The 22,496-nt window shown below is 39.6% G+C and overlaps 2 protein-coding genes and 1 long non-coding RNA gene across 3 annotated transcripts in view; 1 reads left to right on the top strand and 2 right to left on the bottom strand.

The window, feature by feature from the left end:
• LOC138852558 (uncharacterized) overlaps positions 1-22,496 on the bottom strand; it is a 470,174-nt gene that overhangs the window by 117,084 nt on the left and 330,594 nt on the right. The gene's annotated exons all lie outside the window — the stretch shown is intronic.
• LOC138852557 (uncharacterized) lies at positions 8,530-10,249 on the bottom strand. Its single transcript, XM_070083973.1, has 2 exons — positions 9,300-10,249; positions 8,530-9,128 (listed from the first exon to the last, which is right to left on the bottom strand). Exons 1-2 carry the CDS (start codon positions 9,391-9,393, stop codon positions 8,617-8,619), a joined length of 606 nt encoding a protein of 201 aa, XP_069940074.1. The 5' UTR covers positions 9,394-10,249; the 3' UTR covers positions 8,530-8,616.
• On the top strand, positions 15,957-20,663 carry LOC138852556 (uncharacterized). The gene is made up of 3 exons (XM_070083972.1): positions 15,957-16,121; positions 16,456-16,629; positions 17,002-20,663. Exons 1-3 carry the CDS (start codon positions 16,112-16,114, stop codon positions 20,643-20,645), a joined length of 3,828 nt encoding a protein of 1,275 aa, XP_069940073.1. The 5' UTR covers positions 15,957-16,111; the 3' UTR covers positions 20,646-20,663.

The following is a 22,496-nucleotide window of genomic DNA, read 5'->3' as shown; positions in this document are numbered from 1 at the left end:
CAGAACAGGGGGGTACACCAACAAGTGCTGGATGAGGTACACATAACCGAGGAGGAGGTGAAGAAGTTGCTATGTGAACTTGACACCTCAAAGGTGGTGGGACCAGACAACATCTCTCCATGGGTCCTTTGAGAGGGAGCAGAGATGTTGTGTGTGCCGCTAACAAAGATCTTGAACACATCCATTGATACTGGGCAACTCCCTGAGGTATGGAAGATGGCAAATGTAGTCCCAATTTTTAAAAAAGTAGACAGATATGAGGCATTAAACTGCAGACCTGTGTCACTAACGTGTATAGTATGCTATGTCATGGAGAAGATCATCAGGAGGAGGGTGGTGGAGCACATAGAAAGAAATAAGTATATAATCTACAATCAGCATGGTTTCAGGGAAGGAAAATCCTGTGTCACAAACCTACTGGAGTTTTATGACAAAGTGACAGAAGTAAGACAAGACAGAGAGAGAGGTGGATAAACTGCATTTTCTTGGACTTCAGGAAGGCCTTCGACATAGTTCCTCACAATTGGTTTCTGCAAAAGCTAGAGGATCAGGCACACATAACACAAAAAGCGCTGCAATGGATCAGAGAATACCTGACAGGGAGGCAACATCGAGTCATGGTACGTGACGAGGTGTCAGAGTAGGTACCTGTGACAAGTGGGGTTCCACAGGGGTCAGTCCTAGGACCTGTGCTGTTTTTTTTGTATATGTGAATAGCATAACGGAAGGGATAGACTCAGAAGTGTCCTTGTTTGCAGATGATGTGAAGTTAATAAGGTGAATCAAATAGGTCGAAGATCATTCAGGACTATAAAGAGACCTGGACAGGCTTCAAGCCTGGTCCAGCAACTGGCTCCTTGAATTTAACCCTGCCAAATGCAAAGTCATGAAGATTGGGGAATGGCAAAGAAGACTGCAGACACAGTACAGTCTAGGTGGCCAAAGACTGCAAACCTCACTCAAGAAAAAAGATCTGGGGGCAAGTATAACACCGAGCACATCTCCTGAGGCGCACATCAATCAGATAACTGCTGCAGTGTTCTGATACCTCAGTAAGGAATCGTTCAAGACTCTGTACACGATTTACGTCAGGCCCATACTAGAGTATGCAGCACCAATTTGGAGTCCACTCCTGGTCAAGCACTTCAAGAAATTAGAGAAAGTGCAAAGGTTTGCAACAAGGTTAGTCCCAGAGCTAAGGGAATTATCCCACGAAGAAAGGTTGAAGGAAATCGGCCTGACGACACTGGAGGACAGGAGAGTCAGAGGAGACATGATTACGACATATAAAATATTGTGCGGAATAGACAAAGTGGACAAAGACAGGATGTTGCACAGATGGGACACAGAAACAAGAGGTCATAATTGGAAGTTGAAGACTCAAATGAGTCAAATGGATGTTAGGAAGTATTTCTTCAGTCATAGAGTTGTCAGGCAGTGGAATAGCCCAGAAAGTGACGTAGTGGAGGCGGGAACCATACATAGATTTAAGACGAGGTTTGATAAAGCTCTTTGAGCAGGGAGAGAGAGAGGACCTAGTAGCAAACAGTGAAAAGGTGGGGCCAGGAGCTATGATTCGACCCTTGCAACCACAACTAAATGAGTACAATTAGGTGAGTACACACACTCACACACAAACACACACACACACACACACACACACACACACACACACACACACACACACACACACACACACACACACACACACACACACACACACACACACACACAGGAGCTAAGACTCGACCCCTGCAACCACAAATAGGTGAGTACACACACACACACACACACACACACACACACACACACACACACATACACACACAAACCATGCAACTAGGAATCTAGGAAGTAGGAATTCTAGGTAGATGGATAAACATTGAAGGAACTAAAGTGTAGGCAGCTGGATCAGCAGCAGATCACAGTCATGAAAGACACACACATTCATAACGCGCACACATGTCCATGCACGACTCAAACCCATCTCTCTCTCTCTCTCTCTCTCTCACTCTATCTCCATCTCTTTCTCCTCTCCCTTTTTCTCCCTCCCTCCCCCGATTCTACTCTCTTTTCCTTCCTCTCTCCCTCCTTCTAGCCCCTTTCTCATCCCACTCTATCAATCTCCCTTCCCCCTCCCTCCCTCTCCCCCTTACATCTCCCTTCCACCCTCTCTCTCTCTCTCTCTCTCTCTCTCTCTCTCTCTCTCTCTCTCTCTCTCTCTCTCTCCATTTTTCTCTTCTCTTACTCCATTTCCTTTTCTCTTCCTCTTCCTCCCTCCCCATATTCGCCTCTCTTTTCCTTCATCCCTCCCTCTCTTCTGCCCCTTTTCCCTTTAGCCCCCTTTTCACTCTTTCTCCACACTCCCTGTCCCTCTCCCCATCTCTCTCCCCCTTACAACCCCCCACACACAACAACAACACCTAACCCATTAAAAAATGTTGGCTCAGAAGGGCAGTTGAAGACTCAGGGGATCAGAGAAGAATGGTTCTGGTAAGGAAGAATGGATGGAAGAGCAATGTAAAAGGATGGAACAAGTGTGGGAGAACAAACTACATGGATTTCTGTGAAAATGTAGAGATGGAGAGAGGCAGAGATTTCAGCAAAATTGGATAAGAGGATGGAGGAGGAGAAGAAGAAATGGGAGCCACAAGTAAAGCTGCAGAAGCCAGGATAAGAGCCCAAGAATACTAGGTAAATAGGTTGAAGCCAGTTACATGGGTATTGCCCAGAGGAAACATAGCATCTGAAGTTGGTACACCCCTAGAGAACAAGGACCCCAATGGATTGGGAGGGGACATAACTGTGCTAGGGCCGAGGAATGAAGAGGGAGAGCAGATGAGAACAGGGATAGTGGTAAGGGATGGGGGAGAAGGTGGAGTGGGGTATAGGTTACATATAGAGGCACGGCCATGCCACCAAGAGGTACAGGAAAAAGATAAGGGAGAAAATAGCAATGTATAAGTGGGAACCAGAGACACAGACAGAAAGGCAATGGGAGGACGAGATGGAAAGGTCAGTGTTTATTCATGGGCTTCAGGAGAGTGAGGGGAGGACACACAATGAAAGATGGCAGGAAGAAAAACAGGATATTGAAAACATCATCACAGAAATAGGAGGCAAAGACGACATGACTGAGATAGTAAATTTTCATAGAATAGGGGGATACCTGAAGTGGAGAAATCAGCTGGCCAAGCTGATTTTCAAGACAGAAACAGTGAAAAACACGATCCTGCAAGAGGAACCACAGCTGAAGGGACTGTCAACATACAAGAGGGTGTTCCTAGACTGAGACAGAACAAAAACAGAACAATAGCAGCTGGGGGAGAGGACACAAAAGCGAAAGAGGCTAGGAAGAGAGACAAGGACAGAATCAGCAGAGGACAACCAGAGCAGAGCAGAGTAATAAGTGAAAGCACACTCAGAACCACCTCCAGAATCCTACAACCAAACACGCTATCCCAACACAAACCACAATCCACACTTACAGCCCCACTCCACAGTACACTGTAGAATCCTGCAGCACACTGCTAGGTCCCCCACCCTCACAGACCCCCCAAAACACAGTGTTGGAGAGGAAGCCAAAGGTATAGTACACCAATGCTGATGGAATATTGAATAAGTGGGAGGGATGGCACGAAAGAGTTAAAGAGGCATCATTGGATGTCATAGCTCTCACAGAAACCAAGCTCACAGGGATACTAACAGTTGCCATCTTTTCAAATGGATATCAGATCCTGAGGATCTGATATCCCTTTGGGGTGGAAGAGTGGCACTGCTCATCAAAAACTGATGGGATTTGGATGAGCTGGAGAGAGGAGACACAGGAGAAGCAAGAGATTACATAATAGGAATGCTTCAGTTTGGATGTTGCAAGGTAGTAATTGCAGTGATGTATAACCCACCACAGAACAGCCGGAGGCCAAGGCAAGAGTATGATGAGAGTAATAGAGCGATGGTTGACACACTGGCTGAAGTGGCCAGAAGGGCTCATGCGATCAGGGCAAAGCTGCTGATTATGGGTGACTTCAACCACAAGGAAATTGAATGGGAGAACCTGGAGCCACATGAGGGCCCAGGAATATGGAGGACCAAGATGATGGTGGTGGTACTGGAAAACCTCATATACCAACAGGTAAGGGACACTACCACATAGAGAGGTGAGGATGAACCAGCGAGACAGGACCTAATATTCACATTGAGAAGTTCATATATTTAGGACATCACATATGAAAGTCCCCCCGTGGCCAGTGATCATGCGCTCTGAGCTTCGAATACATAGTAGAGTTATAAGTGATATGTACAGAATGCAAGGTCATGGAGAAGATTATCAGGAGAAGAGTGGTGGAGCACCTAGAAAAGAAAGAGTTTATCAACGACAGCCAGCACGGTTTCAGGGTGGGGAAATCCTGTGTCACAGACTGGAGTTCTATGACAGGGTGACAGCAATAAGACAAGAGAGAGACGGGTGGGCAGGTTATATTTTCTTGGACTGCAGGAAGGTGTTTGACACAGTTCCACACAAGAGATTAGTTCAAAAGCTAGATGACCAGGCAGGGATAACAGAGAAGGCACTACAATGGAACAGGGAATACCTGTCAGGAAGACAACAGCGAGTCATGGTACGGGGCGAAGTGCACGAGTGGACGCCTGCAACGAGAGGGGTGCCACAGGGGTTAGTACTGGGACTGGTGCTGTTTCTGGTATTTATGAACGACATGACCTAAGGAATAGACTGTGAAGCATCCCTGTTTGCAGATGATGTGAAGTTGAAGAGAAGAATTAAATTGATTGAGGACCAGGCAGAGCTACAAAGGGATCTGGACAGGCTGCAGGCGTGGTTCAGCAACTGGCTCCTGGAGTTCAACCCCACCAAATGCGAAGTCATGAAGATTGGGGATGGGCAAAGATGATCACAGATGGAGTACAGTCTAGGGGGCCAGAGACAACAAACTTCATTCAAGGAAAAGGATCTTTGGATGAGTGAAACACCTGGCACATCTGCTGAGGTGCACATAAACCAATCAACTGCTGCAGCATACGGGCGCCAAGCAAATCTAAGAACAGCATTCCTACACTCTAATAAGGAATCATTCAGGACCATGTACATTGTGTATGTTAGGCCCATAGTGGAGTATGCAGCACCAGTTTGGTACACACACCTAGCCAAGCATGTGATGAAACTAGAGAAAGTGCAAAGGTTTGCAACAAGACTAGCCCCGGAGCTAAGGGGTATGTCCTACGAGGAGAGGTTAAGGGAAATCGACCTGACGACACTGGTAGATAGGAGACATGGGATGTTATCGTAACGACATATAAAATACTGAGAAGAATCAACAAGGTGGACAGAGCTAGGATGTTCCAGAGATGAACACAGCAACGAGGGGTCACAGTTGGAAGCTGAAGACTCAGATGAATCACAGGGATGTTAGGAAGTATTTCTTCAGTCACAGAGTTGTCAGGAAGTGGAATGGTTTGGGAAGTGATGTAGTGGAGGCAAGATCCATTGTTTACGGGGTTTATTGGCTATTCTTGCAGAGCGGGGTTCAATGATAAAGGAAGGAAGAGGAACGAAGTTGTATTCACTTCATCACCCTACACAAGAAGCATCCATCTCGCAACGAGTTATCCTGATGTCGTGTCTGCACGTTTCAGCATCCAGACACAGGTACATGCAGGATTTGGGCCGAAATTTGCCGAATTTCTTAGAGAAATATAAATGGCGTCCCTGTGACTCCACGCCACACCATCCCACCAATGTTTATGGGGTTTATTGGTGATTTTTGCAGAGCGGGTTTCAGTGATAAAGGCGTCGGAGACTTCTTACTTTATTTGCAATGTCGTGGGGTACACAGGCAGTGTGTTAAGTGACCATGGCCCAGGAGGGCCATGCCCACGAGGGAGAGAGGAGTAGACCTGTTGTCTGAGTGATGACCGCTGAGTGAGGTAGAGGCAGGGGTAGGCAGGCTGGCATGCCCACCGAGAGGCCTGGCCTCTGGTAGAAACTATGGGAATTAGGCATGTAGGCTCACTGGCTACACAATACACAGCTTTAAGGAGAGGTATGACAGGAAGAGTGAAGCACACACACACACACACTCACACACACACACACACACACTCACACACACACACACACACACACACACACACACACACACACACACACACACACACATATATATATATATATATATATATATATATATATATATTTCAATAACAACACTGCACTAGCCAAGGACTCGAACCGATGCTGCTTTGGCTTGCCTCGTGGTGGGCGAAAACACATGATGCCCTAATCCACTGGACCATATGATCCTTAAGAGTAGCACATGAGGCAGAACCGGAAGTTGTACTCGCTACCCAAGGACACACGATGGTGTGGATGATTCTAGGCTAATTACATTCTAATCCCTGTATGGTATACTAGTACAACGAACAGTATTTTATATTATTGTGAGAACAAACGAGTAGAATTGATCAATAACAACACTGCACTAGCCAAGGCTCGTTGTACTAGTACACCAAACAGGGGCTAGAATGAAATTAGCCAAGAGTCATCCACACCATCGTGTGTCCTTGGATAGCGAGTACAATATCCAGTACCGCTAGATGCGCTATTCTAAAGGATCGTATGGTCCAGTGGATTAGGGTGTCGTGTTTTCGCCCACAGTGAGGCAGGCCAAAGCAGCATGGGTTCGAGTCCTTGGTTAGTGCAGTGTTATTATTGATCAATACCATTAGTTCGTGATCACAATATATATATATATATATATATATATATATATATATATATATATATATATATATATCGTGCCGAATATGTAAAACTGGTCAATTAGCAAGAACTCATTTAAAATTATGTCCTTTCTAAAATTTTCTCTTATACGTTTAAAGATATATTTTTTTCATTAATGTTTCTGTAAAAAATTTTAATTTTGCACCAAAAGAATCTTAGAAAACTTACCTAACCTTATTATAACAAGAACAATTTATTCTGAACCTAACGAAAAAAATATATTTCACTGTGTTTGTTTAGTATTAAACTATTTTAAACAAATCTAAAATATGTTTAGTTAGGTTAGGTTAAAATAAATTGTTCTTGTTATAATAAGGTTAGGTAAGTTTTCTAAGATTCTTCTGGTGCAAAATTATAAATTTTTACAATAACATTAATAAAAAAAATATATCTTTAAACGTATAAGAAAAAATTTAGAAAGGACTTAATTTTAAACGAGTTCTTGCTAATTGACCAGTTTTACATATTCGGCACGACATATATATATATAAATATATATATAAGTAGTGGATTTTTCCACTGAGCGAGGAATTCCGGTTTGGGCCTTCCACTGAGTGAGGAATTCCGGTTTGGGCCTTCCACTGAGCGAGGACTTCCGGTTTAGGCCTTCCACTGAGCGAGGACTTCCGGTTTAGGGCCTTCCACTGAGCGGTGTATCCAGTCTAGGACCAGCAGCTGGAGGGTCACCTTTTCACACCTAGGTGTTACTTCCGGTTTTGACCATGACCTCGCCCTCGAGACTACCTCACCCTTGACCCCCCAACCAATACCCCCACCCACGACCCCCCCCCCTTCGCGACCCCGCCGTCGCGCCGCGCCCGCGCGCCCGCCCGCGCCCTTCGCGACCCCCGCCCCGCGCCCGCCCGCGCGCCCCGCCCCGCCCGCGCGACCCCCCCGCCCGCGCCTTCTGCTGCGCCTTCTGCAGCGTCGTCCGGATCGCCCCCGCGCCTCGAATTTTTTTCTTATGATCTCCTTGGATCAAGGTTTTTGGATTCCCCCCTATGGGGTTTTCGAAATTCTCCATCTCCTCGGATCAAGTTTTTTGGGTACCCCTCCTTTCACCCCCCCATCCCCCTCGATAATACAAAAATTTCTCAATATCAAAGTCTCCACTTCCTCGGATTCCCCTCCCACTTTCACCCCCCAACCCCAAAAATTTCTCGACAATACCATGACTCCATCTCCTCGGATCAAGTTTTTTGGTTTCCTCCCTATGGGGTTTTCGAAATTCTATGTCTCCATCTCCTCGGATCAAGTTTTTTTGGATTACCCCCCACTTTCATGGGGTTTTCGAAATTCTCCATCTCCTTGGATCAAGGTTTTTTTGGATTCCCCCCTCTGGGGGGTAAAGCATTCAAATGAACTCCTCCTATGGGGGCATGCTTACTACAGGTCTAAACATCTTCCCCTTATTATTTTAAAATGAACTAAAAGTTTCCTCTCATTAAGTTAAATGAACTAAAAAGGACCACGCGCACACAGGTTGAATCTTGTCTACCCTTTTAGTTAATAAGGGGACATAGCAGTGACGTCACGCGCACAGGCTGAATCATGTCGACCCTATGTCAGTGACGTCACGTGTTGACCCAGAACACAGGCTGAATCATGTCGATCCTTTCAGTTCATTCAAGTTAATAAGGGGATATAGTACCTACATCATAGGGAAAACATTTTCATCATCAGAAAGACACATTTCAGGATAACACTAATACACAATATTTTTTTTTTTCATTATTTATTATACAGCCATTACATTTCTGGTAATACAAACAAATACAATTTCATTGAAAAAAGCTACAATTCATTGACTAAAATCAACGTAGAGTAATTTTTCTTCTCTTGTAGAATTTCTGTGCATTTTGTTCAGGGTCGTCATCTTCTTCCTCATCTGTTATACAATAAACTTCTGGGGGGGAAGCTGGTGGATAATAAATGGGGGAATCCTCATCCATACATGAAGTAGGTTGGGAATTTGTCATAAAATATTCCATCTCGCTCCATACGCATTTATCGCAATAACAACTACTAACACATTCTCCACTCATATGAGACTGGGGAGAAGGGTCGATCTCGGCGTGGGTAGGAGTTACAATATCCTGGATAAAAGCGTTAACATCAACCGCCTGAGTAGGAGGCACAGTCTCAACATCCACATGAGGTCGGGGAGAAGTCTCGTTGGTAGGAGGGGTAGCAACAGCATCTCCATATGGATGGGTAGGAGGCTGGGTGGATCTCGCTCCTAACAATCCCATCAACTCGCAAATCATTTTCTCCTGTCGGATTTGATTTGCGCGAATAAGTTCCAACAACCGCATTATATTCGCATCTGGCAAAGAAAAAAAATTTCTCGATTAGAAGAAGAATAAGGCATATCTTTAATTGCATTAAAAAGTTTTATTGGTTAATACATTACACTTCTAAAATCATTTATGTGTAAAAAAAGATTTTTTCAATATTAGAACAAGATTCACTCAGATAATGAACAAAAATCACTTACCATTTACCGCAGGTGGATTATTCCGACATACACAGGGATGCAGTCTTCTCTCCTCCTCGCAGACACCTCCAACGGAGTACTGAATTGGATTCATCCTTGACCCAACTTGAATGACAGTAGATGCAAAGAGTGACCCAGCACGGGCATTTATAGCAGCGTTATGACCTTTCGCCCCGCCTCTAACCTTTCGCCCCGCCTCTAAACGCCTCTACCCCACCGTATTATAATTCCAATATTTTACACAGATTTTCATAATTCCACGTTGAATTATTAGCAAATACACTTGAACATGAGGGTATATTGAAATGCTCATATGCATATTTCATTATAAATTGGTCATTCTTTAATTTATTTCTACCAAAATCTTTAAACAAATATGGTATAATTTTCTTGACGCTATAATTTGTTAACTTATACACAAAATATATAGCATATAAGCCGCACACCAATGATTTTTCATGTTGAATCCTCTGATTAATACCGTACATGAAATTTCTCTTGTATATAATTTTCTCATATATATTTGTATAATGTTTTAAATCCACCCCGAAACTATCTAAATATAATAATATGTATTTGTTCACATATATAGTAATCCAATGACCCATATTTTCATCTTGATCGTTCAATATATTAATGATGAAAATTACCGGCTTATCTTTTATCCTCATAATAACTTCATTTATATTATTTGCGGCAAAACATCCCAAATACGAGGCATATCTTCCCGTATGATGTTTCAAGGCAATATTTATTTCTTCACAATTCATGATCTATACTCGCGTATGCACTATCACTGTTCTATTTTCATTTATATTTAAAATCGCATTAGTTTCACCAAACATCAGACAAATTCTATTCTCATCTTTCGGTTTACCAAATGTCATATCTATTCTCAAATTACCATTCTTCTCGACAGATATAGCATTCTTAACCTGTTCACTTCTCAGGTCAACACCTAATATAGTTCTGCCTTGGAGAAAACTCTTATATGTAATCAGATGATCAGTCTCCAAACCCAGAGATTTCAAGGTAGCGTAATATAACCTACTCGCATGGGTAGGGAACTTACAGTCAATATTAAGAATCATTTCTGAATTAATTGTAACCCCGAAATGATTCAAATCTTCATGTTGAAAATATAATGGATTAAAATTATATCCTCCATCATATGTCTTCATATCAACTAATATAATAAATATCTTATCGGGTATGACTTGTCCCCAAGGATTATCTGCGATCAATTGTGTTTGATTAGATGTCAGAATATATGATTTAAATAATGTCTTCTTGAACAGATATTCACACCCCTGCGGGTTTGCCCTCATGCTTGAATTCAATGCAATTAATGCATTCGTATACGGAATAACTTTATCGATCCATAATTTAATGGAATTAATATTATATTTATATGTTTTTCCGCTTAATGGAGTCATAATTACCCATGCGGGTGAATGCATTTCAAGTCTCAATCGACATTCGACACTATCCAGGATATATTCGTGAAAACTACTCACATCCAGCATCAAAGGGAAACAAGTATTCACTTCATTCGTTAATTTACCTTCGTCTTTCTTAATATCATCTAAATCAGCTGTTGTAATAGTACTACTTGCTGTGTCTTTATTACGAAAGAATGCTATTCTTCCCAATGTATCTAATTTTGATGGGGATAAATGCTTAAGCAGTTTAATATAACCCGTATATGAATAAAATGGATTCGATTCTATAAGTTGTTCATTGAGATACAAACACACAGATTTGAATATTGTCTGACTTATAGAGTTCACAAATATGACCTTATCTCCGTCTCCCAGTGCACTCCCATCCTCATTTGTTATATTTATGTTCATTTCCAAGGCCAGACTCGTTAAATCTAAAAAATGACCTTCTGAACTTTGTATTCTAAATTCGAGAAATTTATCAGATCCTTGATTTACTGGTAATACTTCACAGGTGCGTCTAGCTGCTATTGAGGATTCAATAATGGTATGTCCTGGTAATTTTGGGAATCCATCAGTTATGGAATGAGAATAACTGGGGACGGGGGCGTTGAGCCCCCCCTGGTGTAACGTATAGAGCACCAGCCGACATACTAACAATATGACAGTTAACAATAAACTAAAATTAATTAAATATTCCAGTTTCTTTTATTATTAAATTTCAATCGTTTCAAACCAATCTTTCTACTTCCTCCGGATAATAACTTCTGTCCGACACCCTTCAATGTTTCTACGCCTCTATTTCTCGCAGAATTTTTCAATGCAATACCATTATTAACATCGTTCAACACATTTTGCCCGTATTGTAATACTCCCGGAGCAAAGGTATTCAATAAGAATGGTAATGCTTTTCTGGCCATCCCACCGAGAAATGACAATAATCCTCCGCCCCTCCCTCTAGCTTTATATAATATAATATCATCTAAACCTCCCCCTTTCACCCTCGAAGTATCAAAGAGTTTCAGGAATGATTCCACTGAAGGAGGAGAGAAACTGGTTCTCATCTTGACGGTTCGTTCAATATTAACTCAACTTGATCATTCACTCTCGTTTTATAGGTCTTAAATGTAGTACACATACAGTAGAACACTTGTCATTATATTGAATTAACCTTCCTTTCTGATCAGCGAGCTTAATACTCACTTGATCAATTATCTTTTTATTAAGTGGTTTGTACATTGTGGGGTCATAATTAGATCTTAATGTATTAATATCAACTACTCCCAAAAGAGATACCAACTGATCGCCAAAATTAATGGGATCAATCAAATCGCTATATATTAACATATAATTAATACCTGATTCAGGATCGGGTGGGTTTACCGCCTTCACACCAGACTCGTTAAAAATAATCTCTTTTTTATTGGTAAAGACATACAAAATTTCATTACCTGAGAACCCTAGCATATCGCTTCCTTCTTTATCAAATTCCAACCCCACATAAGCACTGGTAATATCAGAAGGTAGTATAATTTTTTTTTTCAAGTTAATAACCACTCTGTTTATTCCTGGATGATATGTGAACACAATTGAGTTTTTGGGGATGATAATACCCGTTGTATGTTTAACTGCTATTAAGAGATTTGCATTAATATCCTCATTTATTGCCTCTAAAATCCTTGTCATATCACCTCCAATAATTTTGCTCATATCAATTTTATGCATATATTTATTTACTGTAGATTTCTCATATGTAATACATATCTTCAAATTCTTTTGCGGTATATAATGCGTCTTGGGGTAAATTATATTTTTCAGAGCAACCTCATAATCAATTTTATTATCTAATATAATGGGGTCATATAATTTATTAATGAAAGCCGAAGGTGTATTGGCGGGAAATAAATCGAGACTTGAATCGCTACACACGTATAGAAGACGTTCAGCCATCTCTACACTCTTATAACACACACTAAATAAAAACATAACATCACAGAGTTTATATACTCACCTAATATGATATCCACGATGTTTCTCTCCTTACACCGCCTCCTTTATGTAATAATTGTTTTCTCACTTTTGTATTCCTCACAAAATCAAAATGTATACCTGATATATTTAATAAATGCTTTATTTCTGTTAAGTAATCAGAATCGATTCTTCTCGCTGATTTCACATTATTTTCTGATAAAACATTTAATATTTCAATAATATTACGTCCAGTAATGGGGGTAAGAAGGTCACCATTCTCATCCCAACTCACCAAAGGATTTCTTTGCAATAATACCAACATTGATTTCACATATTCTATATTTCTCGCACTCACTCTTATGTGCATGAATCTTGACAAATCTGGGGTTTTCTGAGGTTTCACCGAGGTGAGAGCAGGTGGGTTGACCTGCCTAGCGGGAGTAGTCTTAAACTTGCGTTTAACACCACGCTTCAAGCATGCACCACCACCACCCCCTTCTAAATTCTCGTCACCCTCCGATTTTACTAACTCGAGAGGTTTCCGATTCATAACTGAAGTTGGTACAAGATAAAATTCTTTCATGATTTATTAAACAATCTCGAAATAATATTTACTGCTAGAGGTAATATAATGCCAAGAAGATTTCCACCTCTGATACTCAGCAAATATTTCTTTTTACGCTGAAAACCGATTTTCTTACAAGCTAATGATTTAATCTCGTTCTTGTACTTTTTAAATATTTTAGGGTCTAATGGTATTTTATTCTTAATCAAATTCTTGAAAATCTCACTGATACAACTTATGTGTGTTTTCTTAAACTGTTGTAATAAACTCTTCCGATGATTGCGTGGGAGACTATTAAGTAATGTAATTAATTCTTTAAATTTTTCTAATAATGATTTTTTCATTGTACCTTCAACAAATCTCCTTCTTTGACCCACGAATTAAAAGTGGAATCATAACCTTTATAAGATACCAAATAATGCGTAATTCCACCAATTTTTTTTCGTTTCAATACTCTGTCGATAATATATTCTGGAGGTGGTATGACTGGGGTCAATTCTTCGCGATAAAATATTCCTTTAATCTTTTCACCTTTCAAATCTTTCAAATGATATGTTGTTATAGGTTGAGAATTATTAATTCTATATATTTTAAATATTTCCTCTGTATTTTGTGTGTGAAACCCTCGGTTAAACGCGGATGATCTGCTAAGAGTCACTCTTGTTGTGTCTCCAACAGCCAATTTCTTACTGATTCGTTTCTTATTGGATCTTCCATTTTTATAATTTATCCGAAACTGATTCCTTATATCATTCAATGACGTAATACCATGGACTTGCAATGGGGTTTTACCGCCAATCCCCGAGTGCGGAGATGAATTATACGCATCTACTAATTCATTTAACACTTTTGAATAATTAAATGTATTGGCACTTGTCATATACTTGTATAATTTACGTTTCAGCGTTTGCAAGCCTCTCTCTGCAATGGAAGCTTTTGTTTCTTTCGAAAATACATGATATAACTTTATATGCTTACTCTGGAGATAATTCTGTACCTGTTTATTTAGAAACTCCCTGCCTTTATCTGTAAATAATCTCGATATATTCTTCGCCTTTTCATTCTCCAATATGTTTTGTAATGCATGTAAAGTGCTCGGTCCGTCTTTCTTTTTCATGAGTACTGCTTGTAAATATCTTGAAAAAACATCGATACACACGAGAATGTATTTATATCCATCATTATATCTGGATAATTTAGACATATCACCCAAATCACAGGTTAATATCACTCTGGGTTTAGGAGCAATTATTTTCCTACGAGGAAACTTCTTAGGTTTAAGAACGTATAAAGTATATGATCTTTCTGAATTTAAGAAATTTCTGACCTCTTTCAAGGTTATGGACGGATCAATCTTTTTTACAGCTGTATATAAACTGTTTACACCAGAGAATGACCCAGCAGATCCAGGATCTCTATAAACCTTTTCAATTAATTTTGCTCGCTCCATTGGTATACAATTTCGTAGGAATCCTGCCGTAACACATTGGTTCGCAACTGTAATGCTTCTGGTGTATTTAATGCAAGGTCTATGAATAAATAACCAAAGGGTGATCGTTTTATAGCAGATTTATATATATTTACAAATTCCTTATTTTTTCCGAACACTTGTCGCCCCAGAATCTCTACTTGTCCAAGATCCCTCATTTTAAATAAAGCAAAATGCGTGGCGTTTAAAGCCATGGTACGACTATATCGTCCTCCGTGAAATATATTTTGAGTAATCAGAATAATGCTTATATTATGATGTCTACCTTTAGTAAAACATTCGAGAATAATTTCACTGTTACCTGCTTTTAAAAATAGATCATCAACAATAATTATTGTATTTTCATCAGGTGATGCAATGACATTCTGCGGGTCGATAATATCGTTACTTAATGTTAATTTATGAGTTATCTCTGAATCTTGTTCTAAGGGATGTGATGTCACCCCGCATATTATAATGTTATGAAATTTCTCGTGGTATAACTTTATTAATTTTGATGTGAAATAAGATTTGCCACTATTCGAATAACCGGCAATGATAATCCTTGATGGATAACGAAATATATCAACGTCAGCAGATGTGTATGTTGACAAGTTCAACATCTTCCCCTTATTATTTTAAAATGATCTAAAAGCTTCCTCTCTTTAAGTTGAATGAACTAAAAAGGGTGTTTACCATAGAGAGGCGTCTTGTACACTGTAAGTCTTAATGGGTTTTCAAGATATATAATACTTTTAGTTCAATAAGGGGACACAGTTAATGTGGAGCAGGACTGCCTCACCAAAATTAGTTGCTTTAGGGTGGCGATTGACCCAGGTGTTCATGATTATCTTAAATCTACCTTGGGTGTGAACCGCATTACATGGCGCCTGTCTGTCCTGAGTTGACGCAGGTGTTATGTTCTACCTTGGGTGTGAACCGCATTACACAGTGTGTTGGGGGAAGGGGTGACCTACAATGAGTCTCTCAGAGTGAGGACAGTGCTTCCATCCATCATCCGTGACTGATCTCATCTTCCCCATATTATTTTAAAATGAACTAAAAGTTTCCTCTCATTAAGTTAAAGGACCTCATCTTCCAACGCTGAACCGCATATCATGCTGTCTGTCTGACCTGTGTTGACCCAGGTGTTCGGTAAGGCGATGATTATCTTAAATCTACCTTAGGTGTGAACCGCATTATACAGTGGTGTCGGGGGGAGGGGGCGGCCTATATAAGCTCAATGAGACACTCAGAGCGAGGACAGTGCTTCCATCCATCATCCGTGACTGACCTCATCTTCCCCCCCACAGTATTCCTCTCATTAAGTTAAAGGACCTCATCTTCCAACGCTGAACCGCACAACATGGAGAAAGGTAAGTTGTACTTAGAAAATTCTTGTTTTTTTTACATGTTTAATTTTTGTTGAAGCATACGAGTGAAATTTGGGTTAATTTTTGTTGAAGCATACGAGTGAAATTTGGGTTAATTTTTGTTGAAGCATACGAGTGAAATTTGGGTTAGTGCGTTAATAAGTGAAATTTTTAATATGTTAAATAAGTGAATTGGTGAAGAGGAGATTGTTAGAAAATTCTTGATAAGCGTTGAAACAGTTTTTACGATTGTTAGAAAATTTGGGTTAATTTTTGTTGAAGCATATGAGTGAAATTTTTACTGGGTTAGTGCGTTAATAAGTGAAATTCTTAACAGGGGATAGCATATATTCGAAATACTTGGAAGCATTGGTGAAGAGAAGATTATCGATTAGAAAGCAGCGTTCGTTGGTAATCGAGAAAGGCGGTGTACAACGCAATGAAAGGTTATTGCAATTGGATAATGAGTGGGCACGTGTAGATGCTTTATGGAAGAAGGCTATAGAAACAGGTATGTAACCAATTTGTGATCTTTTGTTGTGCTAGTCACTCGAGAAAAGATTTTTTGTTCTATTCATTGAAATCTTAATATTTTGGGTTATGAATTGGATGTGCTTTTTTTTCCTCTGTTCATTGAAATCTTAATATTTTTTGGGTTATGAATTGGATGTGCTTTTTTTTCCTCTGTTCATTGAAATCTTAAAACGTATTATGTAAAAAAATTGTGAAGGGTGACCTTCTTACCCCCATTACTGGACGTAATATTATTGAAATCTTAAAAATTGTGAAGGGTGACCTTCTTACCCCCATTACTGGACGTAATATTATTGAAATCTTAATATTTTTTTGGGTTATGAATTGGATATACTTTTTTCCTCTGCAGGAAATACACCTGGTAGTGTTGTCGCACAGCTTGGTGGTGAGAGTGCTAGTGTTGGTACCTCACAATGCGGAGGTGCGGGTACTTCTGCCCCCATTAATGATGATGAGAGAGCAACTACCTCGCATGACGTGTCTGACACGCATAATAGTGAAGATGAGACCCCAGAAGTTATTACATATATCCAGAATTTTAGAGGTAGACATACAGTGAGGAAATATAGTGTTCCTTCATCTTATAACAGAGAGTTAAGAATGTATTTACATGTTTATAGGGATTATTTTATAGAACAGATGCGAGATATGTATGATAGATCGCCTCTAGCAATGTCGCTCAGAATCCACCCAATTATAGTTATAAGGACATTACGTCAAAACATATCGGGTGATGATCAAAATGGACAATTTGTGATAAATTTAGCGTTTGAGTTAGTAAGTGAAGAGGAAATCTCTGAAGTATTTGATCGATGGGTGGGAACAATATTAGAAAGATACGAGTCAGAGTTGCAAGATCAGGAAGGATCTGGCTGGATCATAGATCAAATCGAATCTTTCAGTATCGAATATGTTAAAGTAGAATTCAGAGTGGGAGTGGGGTCATATGTGGCATATCCCGAGAAACTGCGAGGGAACCAATATGTATTTAATCCAGAGATTAATGATGGCTTATGTGTACTGCGTGCTTTTGCCGCCTATCAATGTCATAAAAAGAATATGTCATGGGTTCATATTCGCAGAGCAGTTACTACTAAGAGAGGATGTCTTAATCATGCAAAAACTTCTATAGATGATTTTCCCATTACGCGTGATAAGTTAGGTATATTAGAGAAGGAAAATAAAGTGTCATTATATGTTTATCAATTAAGAAAGGATCAAGATAGGACATTTATGGCTATGTGTCGTAAGGGGAATAAGAAATATAAGGACATTATGTGCGCGTTATTGTTGAATGAAAGACATTTGGTTTTAATCAAAGATTTTGACGGGTATGTTAGAACGATAATGACAGAAAAAGGTGTAAAGAAGCACTGTCATAGTTGTTTGATGAAGTTGAATACACAGGAAGAGTTAGATATCCACGAAGATGGATGTAAAATCAATCAGGTTCTCGTATTCCCCCCGGAAGGAACAACAGTACACTTTGAAAATTTTAGTCATACGCATTCCAACGAATATATCGGTGTATTTGATTTCGAATGTGCATTAGACACAACTCTCCCAGCAGGTAAAATTGAGTCTCGTCATAAAGCCATTGCCTATTGTTATATTATATTTGATCGCAAAGGAGAAATAGTGTGTATAAAGAGTTATAAGGGGGAGGATGCTGTTAATCATTTCATTTTAAATGTTAGTGGTGAATGGAATAAAATAAAGTTTAGAAGACAGTATCATGAAATCCATATGACAGAGGAGGATGAGATGAGACATGATTCTCAGAACACTTGTGAATTATGTGGTAACACCTTCAAAAAACCCAAGGACAAACATAAACACCATGACCATACTTTAAATTTCAATAATTATATTGGAGCCTATTGTGCACGTTGTAATATGCAGTGTAAAGACAAGAGAGAGAAATTATTGCTTTTTTGTCATAACATGTCGTATGATTTAGGAATAATTTTAAAGGAATTGAATGTTGATAAATATAACGTTGAAATTCATTCGAAACAAGGATTCAAATTCTTGAAAGTAGAGATAGGTAAGGTTAGGTTTCAGGATTCACTGTCTTTATTGAATGGATCTCTTTCCACGTTAGCAGAACAACATATCAAGGCAGGTAAATCCCTGAAATATACAGAGACTATTCTGAAAGATGTGCCTCGAGATGTCTTACCTTTATTATGTAAAGGAAAACAAATTTTGTGTTATGATTATATTGATAGTTTAAAGAAGCTCGATGAAACAAAATTACCGAGTAAAGATCATTTTTTTAATTCTTTGAGAAATAGCGCTATCAGCCAAGAAGATTATGAACATGCATTGAAAGTGTTTGAGTTGGGTAAATGTAAGACTTTAGGAGATTACTTGATGTTATATCTCAAGACAGATGTTGGTTTGTTAGCCGATGTCTTCATGGAGTGGCGTAAAACACTCAAGGATATTTATAAGTTAGACGTTAGTAATTATATAAGTTTACCATCATTCAGTTGGGATGCATTCCTATTGAAAACTAATGTAAGATTAGATATGATATATTCCCATGAATTATATGACTTGATTAAAAGGAATCTCAGAGGTGGGTTTACCTGCGCAATTAATCAGTATTCTAAAGCAGATAATCCCCTAATTAACCCTAATTTTGATGTTGAGAGTGGAATGGGCACTCATATTCTATATCTAGATTTCAATTCTTTGTATGCTAGTGCGATGGTTGAAGCTCTTCCACAGAATGGTATCAGAAAATTATCCAATGACGAGAAGAATGCTTTCCTCGATGTGGGATTAAGTAATGTTTCCTGTGAAGGACAAAAGGGATATTGGATAGAATGTGATACCAAGCACATATCCCCCGAGGTAGCTAGACTCACTGATGAACTTCCTTTAATATTATCACATATGAATATATCAGAAGAGATGTTATCTCCTTATTGTGAATCTATATTGAAAAATGAAGGTAGAAAGATCCCCAAATCTAATGGGAAATTAGTGGGCAGTCATTTACCTCAGAAAAATTATTTGATCAGTCTAGAATTGTTACAGTTATTACTGGAACTTGGGTTAGAGGTGGAAAAGGTTCATACCATATATGAATATACACAGACAAAATTTTTAGAACCTTTCATATCAACTAATATTGCACAGAGAACAGCTACAAGATGTCCTATCAAGTCAAAAGCCTTCAAATTAACTAATAACGCCATATATGGGAAATCATTGCTGAATATTACAAAGTATGCTGAGAAATATAGATATATCAATAATGAGAAAGCATTTATTAGAGCGAGTAAAGATCCTTTGTTAAAAAATATCACACATTTAAATCAAGATAGAGTGATTTGCACATTCAATAAAGATATATTAGAAGTTAAGCAACCACTTTATCTCGGTTTTCAAATTCTTGAGATAGCTAAAAAGAAATTGTATCATTTTTGGTATAAAGTTTTAAAACAGCATTATGGTGATGATGTAAGACTTCTTTATACCGATACTGACTCGTATATTTTTAGCTTGAAATGTAAAGATTTGTACACCGAGTTAAAAAGTGAACCATTGTTAGGTTATATGGATTTTTCAAATTTCAGTCCTGAGCATCCCTTATATGATGATAGTAGAAAAGGGGAGCTGGGGTTATTGAAATCTGAAATGTGTGATAACCATATTAGCGAGTTGATAGCCCTGAAAGCTAAAATGTATTCTGTCAAGATTGCTGGAAGATCAACTACTGTCAGCAGAGCCAAGGGTATTCCTTCGCAATTTATGCCATTATTAACACATGCAAGATATAAGAATGTTTTATCAAATGCAGATAGAGAATTATTCACGTGTAAGTCTATAAGTAATGTAAAAGGTGAAATATGTACGGTAAGAATTAATAAGAGAGGTTTGTCAGCCTTTGATGATAAAAGATATCATTTGAATACTAATGAATCCTTGGCTTATGGACACCCTGATATTCCACCATCTAAACGTAGGAGAATAGAGTGATGTATTGCTTGTATAATAAATAATGAAAAAAAAATATTGTGTATTAGTGTTATCCTGAAATGTGTCTTTCTGATGATGAAAATGTTTTCCCTATGATGTAGGTACTATATCCCCTTATTAACTTGAATGAACTAAAAAAAAGGTTCGACATGATTCAGCTTGTATGTGTGACGTCACTGACAGAAGGTAAGTGTCCCCTTATTAACTTGAATGAACTAAAAGGATCGACAAGATTCAGCCTGTGTGCGCGTGACGTCACTACTATGTCCCCTTATTAATTAAAAGGGTAGACAAGATTCAACCTGTGCGCGTGGTCCTTTTTAGTTCATTTAACTTAATGAGAGGAATACTGACCGCCGAGTAAACGCTTTTTTTAGTTCATTTAACTTAATGAGAGGAAACTTTTAGTTCATTTTAAAATAATAAGGGGAAGATGTTTACCAAGCATGCTTACCCCCAGAGGGGGGATTCCAAAAACTTGATCCGAGGAATTGGAGAAATTCAAAACCCTTGATCCAAGGAGATGGAGAATTTCGAAAACCCCATAGGGGGAATTCCAAAAAACTTGATCCGAGGAGATGGAGAATTTCGAAACCCCCATAGGGGGGATCCAAAAAACTTGTATTATCGAGAAATTTTTGGGGTTGGGGAGGGGTGAAAGTGGGAGGGGGATCCGAGGAAGTGGAGACTTTGATATTGAGAAATTTTGGGGGGATGGGGGGGGTGAAAGTGGGAGGGGGGAGGGGGACTTTGATTTCAAAATTTTGATCCGAGGAGATGGAGAATTTCGAAAACCCCATAGGGGGGAATCCAAAAAACTTGATCCGAGGAGATGGAGAATTTCGAAAACCCCATAGGGGGGAATCCAAAAAACTTGATCCGAGGAGATGGAGAATTTCGAAAACCCCATAGGGGGGAATCCAAAAACTTGTATTATCGAGAAATTTTGGGATGGGGGTGAAAGTCGGAGGGGAACCTTAAAAACTTGATCCGAGGAGATGGAGACTTTGATTTCGAGAAATTTTTTGGGGATGGGGGGTAGGGGGGAATCCAAAAAACTTGATCCGAGGAGAGGAGAGCACAAGAAAATGAAATTCAAAAAAATTTCGAAAAACCCCATAGGGGGGAATCCAAAAACCTTGATCCGAGGAGATCATAAGAAAAAAAATTCGAGGCGCGGGGGCGATCCGGACGACGCTGCAGAAGGCGCGGGCGGGGGTGGCGAAGGGCGCGGGCGGACGCGCGGGGCGCGGGCGGGGCGCGGGCGGGGCGGGGCGCGCGGGCGCGCGCGGCGCGGGGGGGGTCGCGAAGGGGGGGGGGGGGGGTCGTGGGCGGGGGTATTGGTTGGGGGGTCAAGGGTGAGGTAGTCTCGAGGGCGAGGTCATGGTCAAAACCGGAAGTAACACCTAGGTGTGAAAAGGTGACCCTCCAGCTGCTGGTCCTAGACCGGATACACCGCTCAGTGGAAGGCCCTAAACCGGATACACCGCTCAGAGGAAGGCCCTAAACCGGAAGGGACCGCTCAGTGGAAGGCCCTAAACCGGAAGGGACCGCTCAGTGGAAAAATCCACTACTTATATATATATATATATATATATATATATATATATATATATATATATATATATATATATATATATATATATATATATATATATATATATATATATATATATATATATATATCATTGAAAACGTGTTGGTTATCAAGATTATCGATCGGACTTAAGAAATATAGAGGACTTTATATTTTGTATAAACCTGAATAAATTCCAAAACAATTTAAGGAAAACGTAAATCTAGGGCAAATTCGCCTAGTGGGTAGACACAGGTCGAGCCTCACTAGGAAGA

This window comes from Cherax quadricarinatus, chromosome 11 (assembly GCF_038502225.1).
Source record: "Cherax quadricarinatus isolate ZL_2023a chromosome 11, ASM3850222v1, whole genome shotgun sequence".
NCBI classification, from domain to species: Eukaryota; Metazoa; Arthropoda; class Malacostraca; order Decapoda; family Parastacidae; genus Cherax; species Cherax quadricarinatus.
Note: the sequence above shows the minus strand (reverse complement) of the source record. Positions and strands in the feature narration are given on the sequence as shown.